We start from the raw sequence: 23,020 nt of genomic DNA, 5'->3' as shown, positions 1-23,020 counted from the left end.
AATTTACAACAATTAGCACGTTTATTATGTATAAAATTGTTATTCATAATTTTACATTATTATTTGGAACAACCATTATTGTTTGAAATTATCATTTGGAAACAATTTATTTCTCAAACAAGACATTGGATTTTATATTTGCATTCATTTCTATTTTGAAATAAACTTATCTGTTATTTTATTTTATTACCTTTTATAAACCTATTACGCGTGTTATAGAAAACATTTTAAGATTTCATTTGTGCTGTAACGACACCCAACTATGGTGATTATATTGATAAAATTTTAAACGATTTTGAAAATGTGTACAGTTAATTAAAGGAAAGTTAATACAAATATATATTTTACATAGATCACAAAAAGTGCTTAAACAGGCAATTAGCTGGAATATTAACAAGCCTCACTATATATCTTTGATACTTATTATACACATACTTAACTGTACTAGTTGATACTGTATATTAATTTCTTTTCAAATATAAGTTTACAGTATATATCTTGCAATCTCTATGTATATCTTCAGATTGGTTTTGAATTTTACCAATATAATCATGGCAGTCGCGTCTCATTACAGTGCTAGTAAAATTTCAACATGTTTTCATATAACACGCATGGTATAGATGTAAAAGTTTCGTGTGGTAAGTGTACAAATACTTTCGCGAGGCACTGTACATTTATGAAGAATTAAATTTACGAAAACGAACGAACAGAATAATTACCCTTCGCATTTGATCGTCTTGTCTTTCTCGAAGAGCCATTTCGTAGCCATCATCATTTCGTAGCCAGTTCTGCATTCTATCAGGGATCCTTTCTGGTACCACGTCTCGATCGTGGCTCTTCTCTTCCTGTTCGAAGACATAATCAATTCCGTTTCTTATTCTTGAGTCGATAGCTTTGGGCACATCTTTGTTGTAAAGCGGTAATGATCTTTTTCCGATAGTTTTTAAAATACGTCGATTTGCGTCAATTTGCTGTTGATCCTGTAAAGCTTTACGCCGGGCAAGTTCAAGAAGAACTCTCTGTCGTAACACGTCCAAGGAATTCACGATCGACAACGATCCAATGCGTTTTGATTCCAATCTTTTCGTCCGGACTACCGTTGATTCAGGATCGTTTCCCGAGTCGAACATTTCATTCTGAAAATTATGAAATCGTTATCTCTGATTTATTTTATTTTCCATTTATTGTTCATTTATATTTCACAGTCCCTCCTCTCTAGGTTAGGACGGAATTTCAGTTACATATTTCTTTGGCATACCCTTAACGTCTACCTATCCAACCGTCAAGCTTAATATATGAATCATCCTATTTAACATACTTAACATTTAGTCTTAAAACCTACAACTTAAATTTAGCCTTACAATGGTACCTCTTATATTCCTTGTTGTCTGTCTTTTATAGTCTCGCAGTGTTTAAGCTTCAACGACATACATGTCCAAACAGAAACATAAAATACGAAATATCTATGATAATATAGAATATAAAAATACAAAAATATAATATAAAACTATATAGAATCTTTCTTCCCTCTCCTGTTCTCTTTTCTCCCCACTAGCCCTTTCTTTTTCCTTCTCAATTTCTCACAGAATCTCGGGCCTCGGATCTTGTGCCCCCAGAACAACCACTGCATCTACCTCCGTAATTTAATCCTGTTTTTTTTTTAAATAATCCTGTCACATTCCTTCGGTACATATTTCATGCCCTCCACAAATTCAGCACTTCCTGCTTCCACTCTCTTTCCAATACTCATCTCATTTCCACGTGTAAATCCTTGCAATCATTCTTCCTTCTAGACGTGTACCTAGATTGTCTTTGCTACTTCCATGTTGAGAATCGTTATATTTTACAATAAGTAGAATTACTCGCATTAATACTCGGGCACAGCAGTGCCTTTGTATTTGTTACTTTGTATAAGAAGGAATGATTTACATAGAGTTGGTTGTATTGACATTCAGAAACCCTTTAAAACGTAATCACTTTTTTTTTAATTGGACCAAACGACGAGTTTTTTTATTTTGAAAAGCGAAAAGAATTAGTTTATTCTTTTTCAAATTTCTGAATTAATTAATCTATTAAGGAAACGTTGTTACTACTGATAACCTCAGGAATTTTTAATAATTACGTATTACCGACGTTTCGCAAGACATGGTTGTAATTTATTCGTTTACAATTCCTAAGACCGTTAAAAACCCATTTGTTCGGGTAATGGATCAGCTTTACCCTATGTAAAAAACGGAAGTATTTTTATACGATCCTTGCGTTTGCTTTTATGGAGCACTTAATTCCTACTTTGCCAGGGGAAGACGTACAATTTCTTCCAAATGTGATTAAAACGAAAGACATTCTCACGTGTATACCTGTCTCATTTCAGTAGGAAAATATTTGGATTTTCCATTTACGAAATAATGAAAGATTACGTACGCTATAACTGAAAATAAACAGTCGAATGTAATATATGATGTGCGTGTAGTTATAATGTACATACATTATTATTATTCGTATTTGTATTGCCTATATTCTTATCATTATTAATTTTAATTTAGCTTCTACAACTGCAGATGAAAGGTCTAATAATTTGATTATTACAATCATATATATGTCAGGATGTTTGCATACATTGCGTTCAGATCGACTTTTCAAAATTAATACGCGATAACAAATTGACGTTCGAAAAGCTTTTTATTCCTAGATAATTAAGTTGTAATGCTGATTTCTAAATTCACGTAGAATTGTATGACTATTATTAATTTTACTATTTCATAAGTACTTAGCATTTAATTTTTTAAACATTTGCATAGCTGTGATTGATCTAAATCGTGACATTTAAAACTGGATATTTAAATCATACATATACATATATTAATTTTAATACATTGTAATATGTTATTAAATAAATGATTTAAATTTTGATAAATATGTTGTTTTTAAGCCGATTTATCATTGGTATACAGGGTAATAAAACTGAGATCTAAGACTTTAAGTGGCCTATAATATTCATCAAGAGCAATAAGAGGTACTTGTTGCTTTTCTAACCTACGGTCTTTTTCACATTTTTAAAACTGGAAGTTGGTTGTAATAAACTGAAATTTATAGCTGGATGACGTAAAATACTGCTATTAAAATAAGAAAAACAAGTATAAATCTTCTCACGTATTATGTTTATAACTACTTATTGCATAAAAATTTAACGACAAATTTGTGCGTTTATACTGTATACATTCCACTGAATTCTATTTGGAGTACTTCAGTTATTAAATATTGAATCAATAATAAAATCTCCATTAGTCTCTATTACTGTCTCATCGTTTCACAAGCTTTTGGATATCATCTAGGTAGAATTTTTGTGGTTTAGACGAGAAATATTCTTGAAGCATATTGTGCACTTCGTAGGTTCTGAATCTTTTGCCATTCAGATAATTTTGCAAGGATCTAAAGAAGCGATAGTCTGATTGTACCAAATCGGATGAATATGGGCGACGCTTCATAATTTTCAGTCGTAAGACTTATATCGCTCATTTGTTGCAGCATAACTCGAAATTTGTAGTTTTGTAGAAATGTGAAGTTCAAAAATTTGCTATGGGAGGGCAGTTGTGTCGCTATCGCATCATCACGAAACTACATATAACAGTTCAGACATTCAAACTTGTTTTCGTTTGATTGTTGCGGAAATGAGCGATATGCGGTCGTGAATTATTCCGAAGAAAAATAGATACACGCGATTTGTTGGCAGATATTCGGTTCACTCATTGTTCAATTGTTGACAATAAACTTTTGAATCAATGATATGACTTGGTTGGAAAAATTCATAATTACGTAGCAAAACGATGCAAAGACATCTGTTCAAAAATACAACATTTTATCCAACCTATTCTAAATATGCAGATATCTTCTTATTCATACAACGGTATCTGCAATCAATTCCTTAAGAGGATTTTTGTAAATTAGATGGCGCTGTGTCTTGACGCAAGCGGTAAATTCAATTTGCTATACTGCGAATGAACGAAATAGATGCAACATCGTATAAAAAAGAAGAATGTTAACGCTAATTCGTAGTTGCTGATGTAGTATCTCTTTCTAAAATCTTCAGTTGTTGCTGACGTAGAATGCAGTCTGTATACATATAATTTTTTTTATATTTTAACACTTTTACAGCCGGTCATTTTTTTCATTTTTCCAAAATTGTAGTCAAACTACAAAGTCTTCAAAAATATACTACTGCACAAAAGCATCTGAATACGCATATTTTTTGCGAGATGTGGTTTTATCGTAAATAGATTGCGGACTTTTTGTGCTTACTCATGGGAAATTTTCAAATAGATATCAACCAACTAAAATATAATAACTTGATCGTTATTTTCATTTCTAGAAGTATATAAATACTAAATACTATATATACTACATAAATATTAGATAAATAATTAGACATAATATTGATAAACAACGTTGTTCACAAGCTTCTTTAATTTAATAGAAAGTAACTTGAGAAGGCTGCAAATAAAATTAATTACTCGTTAACGGACTGTGAATGCAATTATACAAAATTCCAAGATGCAAAAATACACAAAATATACATAATTATATGACCAATCTGTTATAATTTCTAGCAGCTAAAACGTATCTTTATTCAACTTCTATTTCTTATATAGTCTCTACAAAAGTATAAATTTGCCTAAAGATTAGCCGTCCGCTGATTAACGACTGATCGCTCATTTATACGCGCCAAGTCTAATGTCTCTCCGCCTTTTAAAATAGATGACATCTTCCTTTCGAAAATGCGTGATAAAAAGCAGGATTTTTTTTCTTCAGACAAATGCATTTTTAGTTATGACTGCGAAGCGTAATATCAGAATAGCAGCGAGAAGAATTTTATGAATATTAAAATATTGCACACCTAAGTCACACGCGAATGTATGTCGTGAAAGTTAACTGAGCAGTGTTGGATAAAGGATAAAATTCGATCATCGCTTCGGCGATGTGGCAATATCGCGGCTGAAGTGGCGGTGAAAAAAAAACATTGTAAATTACTGTTTAAGCGGATCGAGAGTAAAGTTATATTGAGCATATCCGTGGGAGTAAAAAAAAAAAAAAAGAAAAAAGAAAAAAGAGCAGAATGAAAGAAAGGAATTCAACGGTGCTCGTATGTGCAGGCCGCAGTTTTCTACCCTACCCACACTCGGATATTTCCCAGCTTTTATTGCCACTTTTACGGAAAATGCGCTCAAGAATATGAAGAAAAAGTTTAGGGCCGCGTACCGGAAGAGGGCCACAGCACTTACTTACGCGCATGTACTAGTACCTCGGAATACTTTGCCTTCAGCCATTCTTCAAATTTCACACGCTTTCTTCGCTTTTTCGTAATTTACAAGCCGTTATAAAGAGCTGACAAAAAGAAGAATTCGTTCGTGAAATATACCGAGTGCCCCGGCGCAAAGCCACCTGCCAGTACAGTAGAGCCTGCCTCATCCGAACTAATAGATGGACAAAAATATTCGAATAATACGAAGGACGTTCTAAAAGTGTCAAATATTCTAGCGTCATTACCTCAGGGAGTGAATGTCGTATTTAAGAATACGATAATACCGAAGAAAAATTATTTGCAAGTTCTGCAACTTTTAATTTAACTTTTCCCCCTGTATCTTATGTAGTTTCTTACTGAAATATTCACGATGATATGAAAAGTGAAGATTTCTTTGGGGGAAGGTGTTTTCACCCCTAGGACCGTTCTTTAGCTGAGAAAAGAAACTGTCCTGTTATTGGCATTACACGGACTACGTCTGTGAGAAGTTTGAAATTTTCCTGTATATTCGACTTCCGTACTTTGCTAACTTGCCAAGTTACTTAATTACCGACTAACGGTAACTAAATTATAAATTGCGTTTATTCTTTCTCTATAGTTACTCTTCGTACTACAATTTTTTGTATCCAGTGATAACGAAATTGCACTCTACGTACGTACTTCGCGCTGCGTCCAATATTGCCTCGCAACCTTCCAATAAAGCGTTTGCAACAAAACTTCATCTTTAAAACATTTTTCCTTATTTTCACTTGTAAATCGCGCTCCTAAAGTTAAACCGGAAAAAGTAGAAAATACTGTGCATACTATATCTAGCTTCTAAGCGTGTTCGGATACTTTCGTGAGCCATCATGTACGTAGACTTTCGTGATCGACCGTATATCTGTCTGTATAATTTGTATTGAAATCGAAGCCTGTCGTGTACGTATCTCGAGAGTTTCATCGGGACCAGGAATCCAGGAGCTCGATGTTCTCTCCTTGCAGTATATAGCACTTATTCCTCGTTCGATGTATCTATTGCTCTGGCCCAAACATTGTTGGCTCGCTCCAAATAGATCCTCTATCGTTTACACAATATGGAAGGTGATTAATTAAGAATATTTGGCAAAAGTGCGTTGTTGTCTTTCTGGTAACAATCACCGGCTCCGACAAGGAGATGAGTTTTAATTAAATTCATGCAACGAGAAGAATAGAAAGAAAAGATGCCTTGAGGAATGCTAATGCGACATTCACACGTGCAAGTTGAATAAATCAATTATAACCAATTAATTGGCCTGCGTTGTTTTCACATAGGAATATGTTATGAATAGTTATTATATGTTATGAGAATATGCTATGAGAGGTATATGAATAGAAATATGTGTGAAGATTAAAAATTCCGGGTGTTTGGAATTTTATTTGGAATCTTCGATTATTCGACAATTTTGTATTATTCAAATTATCTACATTATCTCCAACGGTTTAACTAACGAATCTCTTTGTCCTTGACGCGAGAATTTTGAAAACTACAGCCGTCTGGTTGCAAGCGATATTATACTAAACGTATGTAGTTTCCAACGAATATACAAATTTACTTTTCTCTACTTGATCTTTTAATGAACCATTTATTCCATTTTTCTGCCGATTCCGTAGAGAGTAAATGGCACTTTTAATTACTAATTCGACCGATTAATATTCAAATTTAATTTATAAATTACAACTCCAGCGAAACGTCCAGATACGTTTGAACAGTAGTGGCGTGTTTATAGATACGAGTACACTAGCACGTTGTGTTTGATTAATGGAGAGAAAGGATGGTCGGAAATCATGGACGAACGAATTTCCGATTCCATTTCCAATTACAAACCTCTCGACGATGAAATTTAACAAGCGTGTTATCCTTTTCACGTCTCACCCGCGAATAATTTCTCTGTTGTTGCAGAACAACCATGTTATTGTCCGCTTCGGAACGCGAAACAAAGAGTTTTTCAATAATCTGTTTATTAAGGTGGTCCATGAAACGGGAAAACGGTTGTGACGTTTAACGTTTGATTCTGTCCGTGCGACTCCAGGCGAAAGATTCGTGAAAGGATATATCGTAATCATTTCACGTCCAGCTAATATCTGATAGATAGAGGTTAGGTTGGGGTTAGGTTCGGCGGGTTAGGTTCGTGGATCTTGAACTTCAGCACGCGCCTAGATCTCATTGTCTATTTCTGCGTTGTCCGAGTTGTAAAAAATATTTAACCCAGGCAAATTCGCTGGAAAGTTTTATTGCAAAAAATTAACGACTTGATGTAATGAAATAATAACAGAATAATTTAATTAATAGATTCACGTTACGAACACGAGGGGAAGGAAACACATGGTCTCGTAAGAGACATTTAATTATCCATTCAACGGTAGTTAGTACATTTTGAAAGGAAGAAACGAATTTTTAAATGCCATTTGCTCGATTTATAATTCTTTTGTCCAGCGAAACTTTTTTTCTCGAAGTTTAGAAGCAAGTTTGAACGAAAATAGACGAAATGCTTTCTGGAAAGTTAAAATGAAAATTTTGTTTCGTTTTTACTAAGAAACTTTTATGTTTAAAGCAACTTAGCACGTTTTTCTACCATTTGTATTTTCACATTTTTCCATATTTTCCGGATCACTCCGCGAATTAAACATTCTGCTATTATTATATTTTCTACTACAACTTTTTAAGGGAATATTTCGATGCATAATCGTCTTCGATATTTTAGTAAGTTGGTGGGGTATTTCGAACAATGATTAATTTTTTTCTTAAAATGAATATTTTTCTACTAACGGGGAGGGAATATTTTACGGGGAGGAACTAATTTATTATAAATCTCAGCGTTTTTAAACTAGAATGGTAAATTTTGCAAAAGCATCGCAGTAACTTGACCTTCTTTATACCAAATGATTTCACGATAATGTTATTTCAATTGTGTCGTAAAATTATCCAATCTAAACGGGTAAAATGTAGAAACCTTATTGTAGTATCGCACATTTTAAACTATATTCTATATAAACTATATATTTTAATATATATTCCGATATTACATTATTGTTTGTTTTATCGCAGGCTATATTTTGCGCGAGAACCAGAATCGATAGAACGACATCCACATTTCGATATTTAAATCCACTTTTGAGAAAAAGTATGTCAATCATACTCAACGTTCCAAGCGTTTGCTTATAGTCATTGACATTTAACGCTTCAATCTATTATAGTTCTATTAAATTTAAGTAGCGTTCATCTGGACCACAATCTTTCAATTGAATCGCATCGAGTGTTCAAATATTTGTGCACGGTAGTGTAGTGTAGGTTTCATCTATCTGTATTTATAAAAATATGAATTTGCATATATGTCCGCAGTTTATTTATCGAATTAATACGTGTAACATCGTACGTTTAATAGACAAGTTTGTTTCTTATTTAACATGTGCTGAGATTTTTATTCCACTTTATTTTACAATGACCATAATCCTATTATCTGATAAATTATCGACTATAAAAGGATAGAACGTAAAAAGAGTCCTGTTCGTTTTATCATAAATTATGTTATCTAATCGAATATGTATTTATTCATAAATCAATAGGATAACTTTGTTATTTCAATATTTATCTCCTTAATTCACTTGCATAATATTATTATCGTCTTGTTGTCAATTTTCAGTGAGAATTTCCAGATTTTCTATGTGCAATCTCTTCGTTGATCGAAAATATAAAAATAGAAATTTGTTCAAAAAAATAGATTCTAAGAAGATTTGATAAATATTTGTGCGTTAATATAACGAGATAAAAAAATCTGTTCTACTTTGACACATTTTATTAGAATCTAGCGAGTTCTTAAGGAAATGAATCCACTTTGGGATTTCTGTTGGATACAGTGACTATAAAAAGCAATCGTACACTACTGCATTTATTATTGAACTTTTATACTAATTAAATGGATCAGACTATAATAAATTTTGTACCAGTTAGTGGTACTTTCATATGATTACACAAATTTGGTGCTATGAAATGAAACGTGCAGTAAAATGAAAAGTACTCGAAAACTCTTAGAAACTTCCCATTTGATTATTACAGAAAACATTTTAAAATTTCAATAGCAATATAACGAGGCACAACTTTTTTTTTTCATTAACGTGGAGGAAATCCGTACGGACAGGCCGCTTCTGGGGAAAAGCCCGAGAACCGGTGTGAGCGACACACCGGGCCCCCTATAACGAGGCACAACTAACGTGATTATAACGGTAAAATTTCAGACGAATCCGAAAATGTGTGTAGAGAAGTTGCAAAATACTTACAAGCATACACTTCGTCAAGGTCACCAAAACATTTAATTAAACAGTCAATCATTCACTGTAGTAATAAACCATGAATATGTAGTTTAATATGAATATTCAACGCCGCAGTTTATATTGTAAATTAATATTTCACTATATGTATGTTTGCAACAAATATCTTGTAATTCCTATATACATTTTCGGAATGGTTTTAAACTTTATTGTTATAATCGCGAGCGCCGTGTCTCGTTACAGCGCTAACAAAATTTCAAAAAGTCCCGTATAATGTACACGATATCTACATAAATAAGTTCTGTGGTAAATATTCAAATACTTTCGTAAGGAACCGTGGAATTTAATAAAAGAACGTTTCATTGAAGAATAATAACGTGTACAAATACTTTTTTGTATCAGCTATCATACTTATTATAATCTTCCTCCTATATTTTTCCTACAGATACTTCGGGCAATTTGCATTTTCATAGCGTGAGAATAACGTACCTCTAAGTCTGGAATTCGGTGATCGACGAGAAGTAGGAGAGGATGATTATCCCGAGACAATTCTCTTTCATCGTACACGTAGGATATGGGTTGACATTTAGTCATAGCGACAAATAATAGAGATAGAAGCAGGCTCATAAGCGTCATTGTGTCTGCAAGCACAGGAAACGAATGTATCTGAAACAGAGTAAAGGTAAATTTTCATTAAACACTATAAGTCTGGTAATCGTTTCATAGGAAACAATTTTCAAAGTGTTTTATTAAATTTATTATGTGAAACGTGTTTACCATAGCGACCAGATGTTTAACCAAGAGAGCTTTTGAATGTTAAGGCTTAACCATCGCGAATTATCAATACGATCAAGGTTTTAATAGGTGGCAAGGAAAAAAAATTTTGGTTTACTCAATTTTTTATTAAAATCACGACGAGGAGTAATATTTTGAAAATTTTGAAGAGGATAAAAAGAGACATCTTGGTAAGATGACTTTGGTAACATTTTAATTTGTTTGTTGATGTATCCAATTTTCAATTATCCAGACACGTAGGTAAAGGTTCTGTTAAATTTCTAAAATATTTAATATTTAAATTTAATTTCAAAATTCTGTTAAATATCGATTTTTCTCACTTATCCCCTTTCAAAGAACTGAAGCAATTTCAATCAAATTTTAACTGAAACTGCCTTTTTTACTAACATCGCTAAATATAAAGTCCCTTATGAATATTTAAAAGAAAAGTTCCATGGCGGATAAAAATTATTCAAAGCTGTAGACAAATGACGAATAATAATTTTGCTTCGTCCAATACAGACGCTATCTCTCTAATTCCTGCATTTAGTATGCACATTAATTTTGTAGAAAATAGTATAGAAATATGAATGGATTAACACCTTTAGATTCCGAGAAGAATTAAAATGAATAAAAAACTTTAATTTGTTACAGGAAGTTCGTTTGCTTAGAAACGTTTCGAAAATTTCTCGTATCTTTAATAAGTGATTAATAGAGCGTAATAATAAAATTTAAGGGGCAAGAAAGAAAAAGTCACGAGGAAAAGGAAAATCTCCAAGAACAAGGAAAGGATCATATGAACTTCATGTACTGTACAAGATGTTTCATCCAATTTTAACACATGAAATATCGTTGCTGTAATTGAAATTTCGTACAAATATTTTCCAGAAAGAGAGTATAATAACTTGTAACAATCATTTCATTGCATTAGGAAGGATTAATGAAATAAGAAATTTGTCTGTTCAAATGGACTATTCCATTTTATTTATCTGTATACGATAACCACTTCAAGAACGAATTCAAAGATAAAAGTCGATAACGTCAAAGGATCAAGCCGAATTCGTATTTGCAACGTTTTACGAAATATTTCGCAGAATATTACGCACGGTTAGAAAAACGCAAACGAACATTCCAGTTTTATTTTTCCGAACAACTTTCCCCTTCGCTCGATACTGGCCACGATTTTCACTGACATTTAGATCGGCTGATATCGCATTCCGATCGTATCGAATGGCCACTTGAAAAATAACCAACTGTTTATCCGATTAAGTCGGACGTGCGTATATTTTTCGACAAGTCTTTTATGTATCTGTTATATTTTTTGCTGCAGTCCTGGAATTTTCATGTCTCATTTCGTGTCTCATAGAAAGGCTTTTAATGCCCGTGAAAACTATGTTTAGCAGAAAATTAAAGCAAGGAATTACGTATATTAATAATATCAATAATGAATGGTTCAAAACAAAAATGAACCTTACTCGTGTTTTCTTTTTTGCAGAATAACCAGAGAATTATTATTTAGTATATTTTACTATTTACTATTTAGTATATTTTATAAATAAAACATTCGTCATATTATACAATTGATATAATCTATAATCATCTATAATTATATATAATGTATAGTTAATGTCTAGTTGTATATTATTAAACTATTTATTTAATTGTTTAATTACGTTGTTGTATCATTACGCATATACAAGGTGTCCAATTTTAATCTATAAATGTAAATTACATTTCAATACAATATCCACTCTATAAAGAAAAGAAACGGGAACTGAATGCTTTATAATGGTCTAGAATTATAAATATACCAAACTAACAACATTTATAGAATATGGCGAATGTTTTGATAAAAAAATTGGTAACGATAGCTTGGATTAAAAATTAAATGTACATGTATAAATTTAGTATGACCAATTCTAAACCTGTTTAATACTAAGCGTTGTTTACGCCCGATATCTGCAGCGGTTAAATTTTTGTTAAGTAATTGTTTGTTGATTTTTAATGTACATGGTGTTGCAGAATTCTTTCGTTCGCTGTCTCAAAAGGATTAAAAACATTTAATAATCTTTTTATCGATCGAAAAATATTATCGGTCGAAGATGGGCCAAGGTTCGATTATTCAAACGATATTATAATATGTCCGTAACAAGAATCTTCCTATCTTTGCTACGGACATATTAAAATAATCAATTCGAGGCAACCCGTTAATCAAAGCCTTTTTTTTTCAGTCTTGATTTCAGTCATTCGCGACATTAGATTTCAGGTATGGAGATACTTTCTAACCACGCCTGTTTGTTCTGTTAACATCTGACCGAAAGGTCTTCGTCCTCTTGGCACTCTCCTCTGATGGAAGTGCCATTAACTTCTTCCCGTCATAATGCACGCTATCGTACACATACCCAAACCACGTTCATTTTCTCTTCCCACGATTTTAGTACTTAGCACGAATCATCCAATTTCTGACGCCCTATATGAGCAATAAATCGTTACATGTGCACTCTAACAGCGTAAATCGATAAAAGAAAGCGTGAGAAAAGCTTTAGGATATCGAAGCTTAACTATCGTGAATTATGAGCACTACAAAGACGTTTATATACATAGCAAGAAGGGAACATTTTGATTTACTTAACTCTCTATCAAGATTACCAAATATACCGATACCGTTTACGTCTTGAAAACGATTCGTAAAATGCTGTTTAATTTCATGAAATCTTGTAGTTACCGTTGTACAGCGAGAGACAAGTGCGTTCGTGCAGTTGCTCGTCCAACGTCTTATTTATAGCAAGAAGAACGCGACGCAGGAGCGATAAACGAGAAGGTCAAGTTCGATGGTGAATGAATCTGGGTCGATGTGCCGATATAGTCGTCGGCGATTGTTACGATGTCGTCAGCAGCGTCGTCACGGACGAGTTCATTAACACCGGCGGCTTAATCTACGCCCGGTAATTTAGGGTGGCCGTTCCGCTCTTCAATTACGCTGGTTCGTCACCTGCACGAACAGCTCGCTCCAATCTCTGCTTCCTTGTTTCTATCTTTTTATCATTGTACTTTTAATCTCTGGTGCAGTTTGTAATCGACGAACATACTCGGAAGGTGGCAATTAATAGTCAAACGAGAGGTAACCGAAGAACTGTTCGAGACTAATACGAGAGAAAGGAAAATTCGACAAACGAATGTTAGTGTCAGGTAACGGAAATGGTTTCTAGGTAGATAGAACGACTGAATGGGAACCTCGAACAAGGTTTATAGCGCATTTTGCTGGAAATTCAATTACCAATAAGTGTTTCGTCGATCGTTTTTTAATTTTCGATACACACAGGTCGCAGATTAGGTTTCGTTAGAGAATACGATGTAACGCTGAACATATGAGACGAGAAATATGTTAGGTAGTTGTAGCTTATGGATGCATCGCGGATTTTTATGCGTCAACAGAGAATTTGGAAGCGTAGAATTGCGCAGAATGCGTATAACGTGGGAAGATAAATAAAATATCCAAAGTACGATGCATTGCGTAATAATTGATGCGTGAAACAATTTTCTGAGGTGATTCTACGTTTTCAATTATATTCTGAGGAATACGAATCTGCATAAAAATCGGCGGCTTATTTATGGAACAGTGTAACTTAAAAACCGTTTTTCCTCAAAATATGTTAAATGTGTCTTGTTGGAGGTTCCATTCAGTTGATAAGATCTTTCCACTTTGCTAATCATTTGTGTTCTAATGGTCATTGAAGCATCATGCTTATCAAGGAGTAATGTCGATGCAAATACGTTTGCATTCTTCATGATATTTGAATGAGTAATAATTTGAATAACCAACAATTTGCTATTTATCTAACATAATATGTCATATTAGATCGTTGTAGATGGAACGACCAAATTTTTAGTGAAATTTTCAACGTGGTTGGTTAAATTAATATTCGATAGATTCTATGTATTTTGACCATTGTACAACAAGGTTATAATTATTATCCTTAAAAGGTGTTCATTGAGTTGATTATGTAGCTATAATAATTAAACATAGTTTGATTCTTTAATACTTTATATATTTTATATTGAGATATTATTGAGATATTAAAATGATGTGGCTCTTTAAATGGCAGCTTATATTTATATTATAATATTAATCTATCTAGCTGGACAATTCTCTATAAAAAAAAGTAATCTATTTATATTGAAAAATCGCAAGCTGAGATATTTTAACTTTAATTCGTCAAATTTAAATATTTCACCAACATTCGTCTATTGATATTACGAGCACATATCAATCAAAGTGTCCATATGTTTACAAATAGTTACATAGGGCATATTTACAGGACATATTTATGGCAGTCTACAAAAAAAAATATCATTCTACATTTTCGTAGCCTTTTACATAGATTGAACCATTTTCGCCCCTTTGTGCAGTCAGTGCGGAAACACTCTGTAATGTCGACTATTTCGAGGTTGCATGAAAATGGTAATGTTGCAAAGTTTGTGATAAGTTATATCTGTTATTGAATCGTGTTTCGTTATTGTGTACCAACCACGGCACTATCATTTTCATTGTCCTGTTTACGGATCATAGCTGCCCATTGATAATGTCGATGCTTGTACGCTGTTTTAAAGGACAATGACAATGAGCCGTGGCGAACAAGACGATTATAATGTGGCGAAGGGTACACAGATTTACACTTTGTATCGGTACAACTTTCCAGGTCTATGGACAAGGTGTAATCAGCTCTGCTGTTATTCTAGCTTTCTCGTTTTAACATATTGTGTATAGATAACGAGATACATTGTCTACCGTAAGTATCCAGTCACTTCGGCCAATTTATAGCAACAGCACAGAAATGTTAGTGAAATATATAAATTAGAGAGAAACTAATAGGCAAAAATAATGATACTTGATACAATGACGTTTTTGTAGAATTAGCGAATGATAATATTTAGAACGAGACGATATAAACTTAGGATGGCACTTAAAGGAACGCGTTAACGATAATTTGGCAATTGTAAATGTAAATAAATAAAATAAATCTGATGTGAAGAATTCTAAGTCTGTCTAATATTATTTGTTGTTTACGGTCAAGATTTGTAATGGTTAGATCTTCGTTAAGGAATTCTTTTTTGATTTCTTGTGGCATTTTGCAAAATTGGCAACGATTCTGTCGCAAGCCGCTCATCTAAATTTTGTTTTTTTGAAATAATATAATTAATTTTGTGTAAAAATAACTGTCGTATAATATGTAAAGTCCTCCTTATCGTACAAAAGTTAATGCATAATTGCGATCTTCGAATCAATTAAAAAACGCATACGTTTACGTGTCACGAACGAGCATAGAACTGCAACGCAGCATGGAAAGCAAATGCAGCAGATCAGTCACTTTTTACCACACAATTTTGTCAAAAGCACGTATGTATTTTTAACGGTTGGAGAAAACAAGAAATTTTGAAACTCGTAAATTTGATCTCTAGTAGCCCTAACATTTTATTAATTGAAAATTATAAATGGTATTTATTTTAATGAAATTCTACATTTTTTACATATTTGGATAACATTTCTCTAAAAATTAATACCGTAGCATAGATTTAAATAACTGTACTCCTTGGCAGAATTGTTGGCATTGTCGAAATGACTTTTCATTCAAATAATCGTTGGAACAAAATTTGTATTTTATTTGTAATTAGCTTTTTTATCTTAACCCTTTGCACTTCGAATTTTATTGCAATTTCGTTACCACCAGCTCCCGACGCTTTTAAGTGTTTTATTTGAAATTTACTTTAACTAAAAAATAAGACAATTTAAATAAATAAAGGAAGAAACAAATTCAGTTTTATTCACACTACTGTTGTATTTTGTAATTTTTAAGTGTATGATATATCATGAAACAATTTCCAGAATGCAATCCTGGTTTTCTTTCGCATGTTTCACAAAAAAAGGTGGACAAGAAAGAATGTCGAGTGGATCTCGACAAAGGAGCTCCTGAGATAAAAACTGATGTCTAGTCACACTCGACATAGGAGTGCAAAAGGTTAATGCTATTTGAATAATATATGTTAATTTACCAGGTAAGAACATAGATATTTGTCTTTTGGTTCCACTAAGAGAAAATATAGTTGTTTATTGATGGCACACAGAATTTCTACTCCAAAATTCTGATGTCACAGTCTAGATACATAATATTCCTCTCGTACTTTTTAATTTCTACGCTGCATCATCTGATCAAATATTTCAGCTGCCTAGTTGTTTCAAAAGTGAATATTTCACGCCAATAGATGTATACGTTATTTTGTAGTAATTTATTTCACAAATAACACGTTGAAGTTAGCCTGCAGGCAATTATTTTGTTATTGGTGTAATTATTTCCTCATTTTATGTATTCGTTTAATTTAATTTCAAATAAAAAATGGTCGGTCCTGCCTCTTAGATACACCGCGACCCAATGTGCCTCCGCAGGGTTAAAAGAGACCCTTCTTCACCGTACAATTCTCTGCAGAGGACTTTAATTACGTGCTGGCTGACGACAGCCAGAGTAGAAGAAGAAAGAATGGGGAATAGGAAAATATTCCACGAGGCAACAGGCGTGAAATTATTCGCAGATGGATAGATCAGAAACAGAAGGAGCGCACGATATTCGCCGGAAAACGGCACAGCTTTATCGATTAACAATGAGATTTTACAAAGGTGTTCCAACTGGAACGTACTTCGAACCTTTGTAGAGCGTGTAATTTCTATAGTTGCGCTAAGCGACCCTTTAACGAGCAAAAAACGTGCTTAATCTCGAAAGGATGATGCGGGAGCGCTTTCTTTTTCACGACAAAGAATGAAATATTGTTCAGCGGAATGCCCCAATTTTTTCAGGAATAAACTCTATCTTTACATCCGCGCAAATAACAAAAAACTTGTGCATCTATGGCTTATTGCTCGAATGTGGTAAATTTACGTTTGTGTATTTCACCTTTCAATCACGATCAAAATAACCGAATTATTTTACAACGTGACAACATTTACTTTCAGAATCGTTATAAATTTCAATTATCTTTGAATAATACGCGTTTGAGATTATGCGAGGAAACGTGTATTTCTAACGTAGTTGACGACTCTAATGTAAGAGTGAGAAATTATTTGAGAGATAATTTCAGAAAATGTTTAACCAAATACAAAGTACCAAATAAGATACAAAGTCATTTCATTTAGTAGCTAAATTATGAAATAATTCAAAGAGAAATCATTTGCTTTACTCAAAGGATAATTATTTGCGTATTGCTTGCGTATTTAGAGAATTAATTTAATCGAATCATAATTTACTATACGTAGTTAGATATTCCAGTTATTGAAAATAAGTAAGTGATCGTGTTTGAATATATTTTTGAACAGTATCGATGTATTTAGAACTTTTGAAAGAATATACAAAAATATCGAAATAATCTTCTATGGGCCAAACTTGTTAACGTTGGTAAAGAAATATTGAAATTGCAAATATTTAATAATATCTCGATCTGTGATTCTCTATCAAAATTGTTACGTCGATGAAAAATAGATGATCGACAGGCATTTCTATTTTAAAATAGTTTTAATTCGTAATAAAAAGCAAATCTTGCGAATCTATGCACTTTTACCAATTAAAATCGAACTACGTTACAAATACCTTAAGCTAAAGGAACATATACTGCGTACAAAAATTTATGTAGAAACAAGCCTTTGATACCAAAGCTTCGTGCTTTCATTGTCCAGAGTTGTACACAGTAGAATTGATACCTATTAATATCACAATCTATTGATATCACAATAGAATTGATTCGAACACGTCAGAGGATAAATTGTTCATGTAACTGGATCGTTCGTATCGTAGGAATTCACTGATTCTCCCTATTATCTACGAGTTTTCGTTCAAACAACCGGATTCGTGTTTCGCCCAAATAATTGGATTCATATTCAGCTAATCGGACACTAAATAAAATTTCGTTCCAATGGATGGGGTTCGGACAAATGAAATCTTGTTTTACATCTTCGTTCGTAATAGAAATATTGAAACGCAGTAATTGATCCAAATTGTCAAGAAAACTATGAATCGGTCAAAATTTGGCATTTGTGCAAGATGAAGCTTCAAAATAGATAGAATAAACGCGTAAAAATAGTTTACAAAGGACGTGCTGTAACTGATGGTACAATTGAAAAAGGCTGATTCTATTAGGTTGTCCGGAAAGCTTCTTTCGTTTTATAAGGAAATAATAGATGCACAACATTTTCCGTTTTATATTATTTTATCGAATTACGTATGATCTATTTTGTTATATCAAAATAAAGATCACAACGTTCGACAGATTAGGTTTCATGTTTGTATAAAGATGTATCGTTGTAAAAGACGTGTCTGTAAAAGAAAGACACTTTTCGGACAATATAATACATGAAAAAACAAGTCGAAAATTTCTTTCGTTTGTCCATGCCTCTCGATCGCTTTAATTCACCATCTCGCTGTCGAATACATATTCTCGTGATAAAACGCCCGGTGCTGAATAAATTTTACATCCGATTGATTTCACGCTGCGCGGAATCCGTAAATTTATGAGTTCTGTATAATGAACGCGCATTTTGTAGAACGTATTACCTATTACGGATTGAGCAGTGAAAGGGGTAATTTTACGTATTATATTTACGAAACATTACATTACATATTTAAATTTTTTGTATTGCGTTAGTAGACTGCAGATTTTAATGCGTTTACATAAAATTTAAAGATGCAAAAATTCACAGAACGAATACAATATAAAAGAATATGTAAAATACCCAAAATAGAATATTAATTGTAATTTCTGATAGGTAAATTTCTATTTCAATTTTATCTGTTTACAGTTAGGCGCTACTAGTAAATTATGTTTATAAAGATATGACAATTTGCATAAAAAATCTAATTATTAGTTCTTCTATTACATTCCGTACTACTTAATATCATACATGCTATGCAACAAGTCACGTTTAGATCTTGGATTAACTTCTGTCTACCTCTATCTACTGGAAAATTAAAAATAAATATTTTTCAATGGAGTATAGAACAAGCGATTATTGTGAGGATATAACAAGCTATCCTATAACTAAGGATACAATTATAGTTTAAAATTTGATATATGATTCTCATTTTTGTTTGATCAATTAGTTATTTAAAGATCAGAACTATTTTTTGCAGGATGGACAAACGAAAATTTTAGTTGGACAAATGAGGACAAATCGTGGACAATCATATTTCCGTTGAAAGTCAATGATAAAGTTCATATACGTTCTCCTACATATTATTGGAATCTGTAATCGATCAAAAGCTGATCAATTTTCGTTGAAAACATTTTTTCCCCCACTATCGAAAAACCCAGAAAAATCGTGGAGACTGATTTTCAGCTCACTCTGTATATACCTACGTAAATTATAATTCCTCTTAGCACATAATCATAAAATAAATGAAAACATATCTCTATAAAAGCTACAATATATTACACGCTCACATTTGGCTTTAACTGTTCCTCGTACTTTTATGCTGTTTTTCTATGGATCTTAACGAACTTGCCACTGCCTCATTTCTCCTGCCTTCCACTATTTCCTTCTCACTCGATACACACACCAGACACAGTAGTTGTCTAATAAGCGTTTTAACGTACCTATTTCTATTTTACAAAGAACACATTTCCTTTTTCTCGTCCTCCAACCAATACCGGTTTCCCTCCTCCGCGTATCCACATCTTACACTCGCGATTAATCCTTGCCTGTCTCCGCTTTCCTCCCTCTCTAGATGCCCTGCCCTTTCCACTGTTCTTATATATTTACGTATATCTCTTATTGTATTTAGCGTTCATGACTTTATTCTATAGCACCTGGTATCGCAACTTTTTGTCCCTTTCATTTAGAATTTTAGATATACAGGGTGGTTGGTAACTGGTGGTACAAGCGGAAAGGAGGTGATTCTACGCGAAAAAAGAAGTCGAAAATATAGAATAAAAATTTTTTTTTTAATTTTTTTTGTTTTTTTAATTTTTCCATCGAGACAACGATCTACAGTGAGATTCGTTATAACGTACCGCACGTGTACCGAGCGAAAATTCAAAGTCGATTTTCTCGAAAACAAAGCCTCAAACGAAACATTTTTATTCTATATTTTCGACTTCCTGTTTCGCGTAAAATCACCCCCTTTCCGCTTGTACAATCAGTTACCAACCACCCTGTATATATTCTGTTGCCTTAGATTTTCCATTCATAGATATTTTCCTCTCTGTTTGACTGTCTGTCTGTCTTTGCTATATTCTTTGTTCTAATTTTCCCAATTGTCTCTTCCCTTTCTTTCAGACACTCCTTTACCAATATTTCCCTCTTTGTCTACCTGTCTGTCTTTGCTATATTCTTTGCTCTAATTTTCCAAATTGTCTCTTCCCTTACTTTCAGACACTCCTTCACCAATATTTCCCTCTCTCTCACTTTGTCTTTGCTATATTCTTCGTCATAATTTTCCCAATTGTCTCTTCCCTTTCTTTTAGACATTCCTTCACCAATACGCTACCCGTTCTTTTCCTAATACCTTTTTTCTACTTCAACACCGAAAAATGATTAGTTGAAAAAATATTTTATCTTTGATCTTGTACAACTTACTGTATGAAAGACAAGGAAAGACAACGCAATGTTTTTTATATTTACGTTCTCCTTGTCTCTCACACACACAATTTCATGAAAAACGTTGAAATATGTTCTAAGGTAAGCATTTTCAGATTCGAGTTCCTTGATGCATTTTCGTAGAGTGTTAAAAACCGCATTGAACGGTATACAAAAAAATGTATGTTTCCATTTAAAAAAAGCGAAGGCCAGTTTGAAATTTCCAGGGTACGTACATCTAAATAAGATTTGTGATCGTTATAAGATATTTAAGATCGTTTAGAAGATATTTGCGTGGATCGATTAGAACTGGACACCCTGTGTATGTAGCATGCCACAGCACACTATACTGCAAGTTAAACATACCTTATTTTGTCATTCTGCGTCTGTTAATTCATTAATTCTGGACGAGTAAATTAGCTTTCTCGCGTATCTACGTAGAAAATTGCGAAACTTTAGATCTGGTCTGCGTTTTGAGGTTATTAAAGCGGATTTCCACATTTCATCCGCTTTGTACCGGATGCCTCGTTTAAATAACGTCCAACGATAGAGATGTGCTTTCGCTATAAGGTGACCAACGAAATAATTAAACGTGGAATTTCGTGAGCGAAACGACCTTCTTCCGTCGAAATAACGCTAATTAAACCATATTTTACGTCCTATGTATTGCACGTTCATCTGGCAACCACGACCGAAGCTTCTCCCGTTCTTTGTGTTCCTTTTCAATTTATTTAATGGTCGCATAGAGTGCTCTGACCTTTCTCACTTATTTATCTTACAAGCACAATTTCGATTCAAACTTCGATAATTCTATTCGTGAAACGTGTCAACTAATAAATTCTTATAACGAATTTGCTAACTTCCTGCTCCATTGCTCACTTTTAAATATCGTGCAGATACTTTGCCAACGTTGTTACAACACCGCGAGATGGTATATTGGGTTGGAAACTAAGTGATTGCGGATTTTGTCAATGGGTGGTATTGTAAAATCCGCAATCACTTAGTTGTCAACCTAATAATTGATATTCCACTTGGATTTAGTTTTCCAGGCGCAAAGCCCTTAGCTTTAGATTTTCTTTCATGAACCTTGTTAGCTGCAATACTTATTTCCCGATGCTCGTCTTTGCTATTTCTGGCTATCCCCTATTTTTCTAATACATTTAACCTGTCTTCGTACGTGCGAGTGGAACGCTTGCTTAGCCCTTACCTACCACGAGCATGAAAATTTATTATATTTTTATAAAATTTATTATATTGGTAAAATTCAAAACGGATTTGAAAATGTATATATAGAAGTTAGAAATTTACTTGTTGAATGCACATGCTTCGCGAATACCATCGAAAGACCTGAACAGTGAACTATTCGCTATATTAATGAGCCTCGTTATACAGTAAGATCGTCTTTGACATTAATTGTATGTTTAAGACTATTATTCATGCTGTATACTGATCTTTTTGACGAATTAAGGATATCTGCTAAGTTGATAGCTTCTCGATATAAATAGATTAATATTTTTTTTATCGGAAATGCCGAGATGAATCGATGAATATATGACAAAATATGTGGTACCATTGAAAAAAATTGACCGTGGCTTACAAATTTTATTGAAAGAAAACGATCCTAAGGAAAAGTTTTTATGAGTAAAATGCACGTATACAGAATTGACCACAAAATGTGATCAGCTTAAATTGTTGTGTTGATAGCGGGCCGAAAAATTTCTTTGCCTCGGATAACGGAGAGCTTGAAACTGAATCAAGAAGAGCTTTAAGACGATTATAGTACATTTTGTCTGTCAACTTTTTTTTTCGGAGTTTTCAAGTAATACAGTAAGTTTCAGTTGACTTCGAGACAGTGAAGTTGATATCGAAAGATTTCTAATCTAAATCCTCTAACAAACAGATTGAAGATAAACCAGATTAAACAATTCAAGAAGTCTGTTGAAAATTCGAATCCGTATTATAAAATTATCTATAGCAGCATGGGAACAAATAACAGGAAATACAGTAATGATATAAACGTCAAAATTGGTGGAAATCGTGATCGAAAAACG

The 23,020-nt window shown here is 33.1% G+C and overlaps 1 protein-coding gene and 2 long non-coding RNA genes across 3 annotated transcripts in view; 2 read left to right on the top strand and 1 right to left on the bottom strand.

Moving 5' to 3' along the window:
* Dh44 (corticotropin-releasing diuretic hormone 44) overlaps positions 1-23,020 on the bottom strand; it is a 78,376-nt gene that overhangs the window by 1,668 nt on the left and 53,688 nt on the right. Inside the window, exons 2-3 of the mRNA XM_069111042.1 lie at positions 10,070-10,246; positions 720-1,136 (exon numbers count right to left, since the gene is read on the bottom strand). Of these exons, the coding sequence (XP_068967143.1) occupies positions 720-1,136; positions 10,070-10,216 (564 nt within the window). The 5' untranslated portion in view covers positions 10,217-10,246. The remainder of the gene's footprint in view (positions 1-719; positions 1,137-10,069; positions 10,247-23,020) is intronic.
* Positions 14,726-15,512, top strand: LOC138178797 (uncharacterized). Its single transcript, XR_011172807.1, has 3 exons — positions 14,726-14,816; positions 15,055-15,144; positions 15,267-15,512. It is a non-coding gene; the product is annotated as an uncharacterized LOC138178797 (long non-coding RNA).
* Positions 21,193-22,999, top strand: LOC138178857 (uncharacterized). The gene is made up of 3 exons (XR_011172834.1): positions 21,193-21,291; positions 22,674-22,796; positions 22,870-22,999. It is a non-coding gene; the product is annotated as an uncharacterized LOC138178857 (long non-coding RNA).

The sequence above is a fragment of the Bombus flavifrons genome, chromosome 4 (assembly GCF_040668555.2).
Source record: "Bombus flavifrons isolate JBK064 chromosome 4, iyBomFlav1_principal, whole genome shotgun sequence".
NCBI classification, from domain to species: Eukaryota; Metazoa; Arthropoda; class Insecta; order Hymenoptera; family Apidae; genus Bombus; species Bombus flavifrons.
The sequence above is the reverse complement of the archived record's forward strand: the minus strand, read 5'-3'. Positions and strand labels throughout refer to the sequence as shown.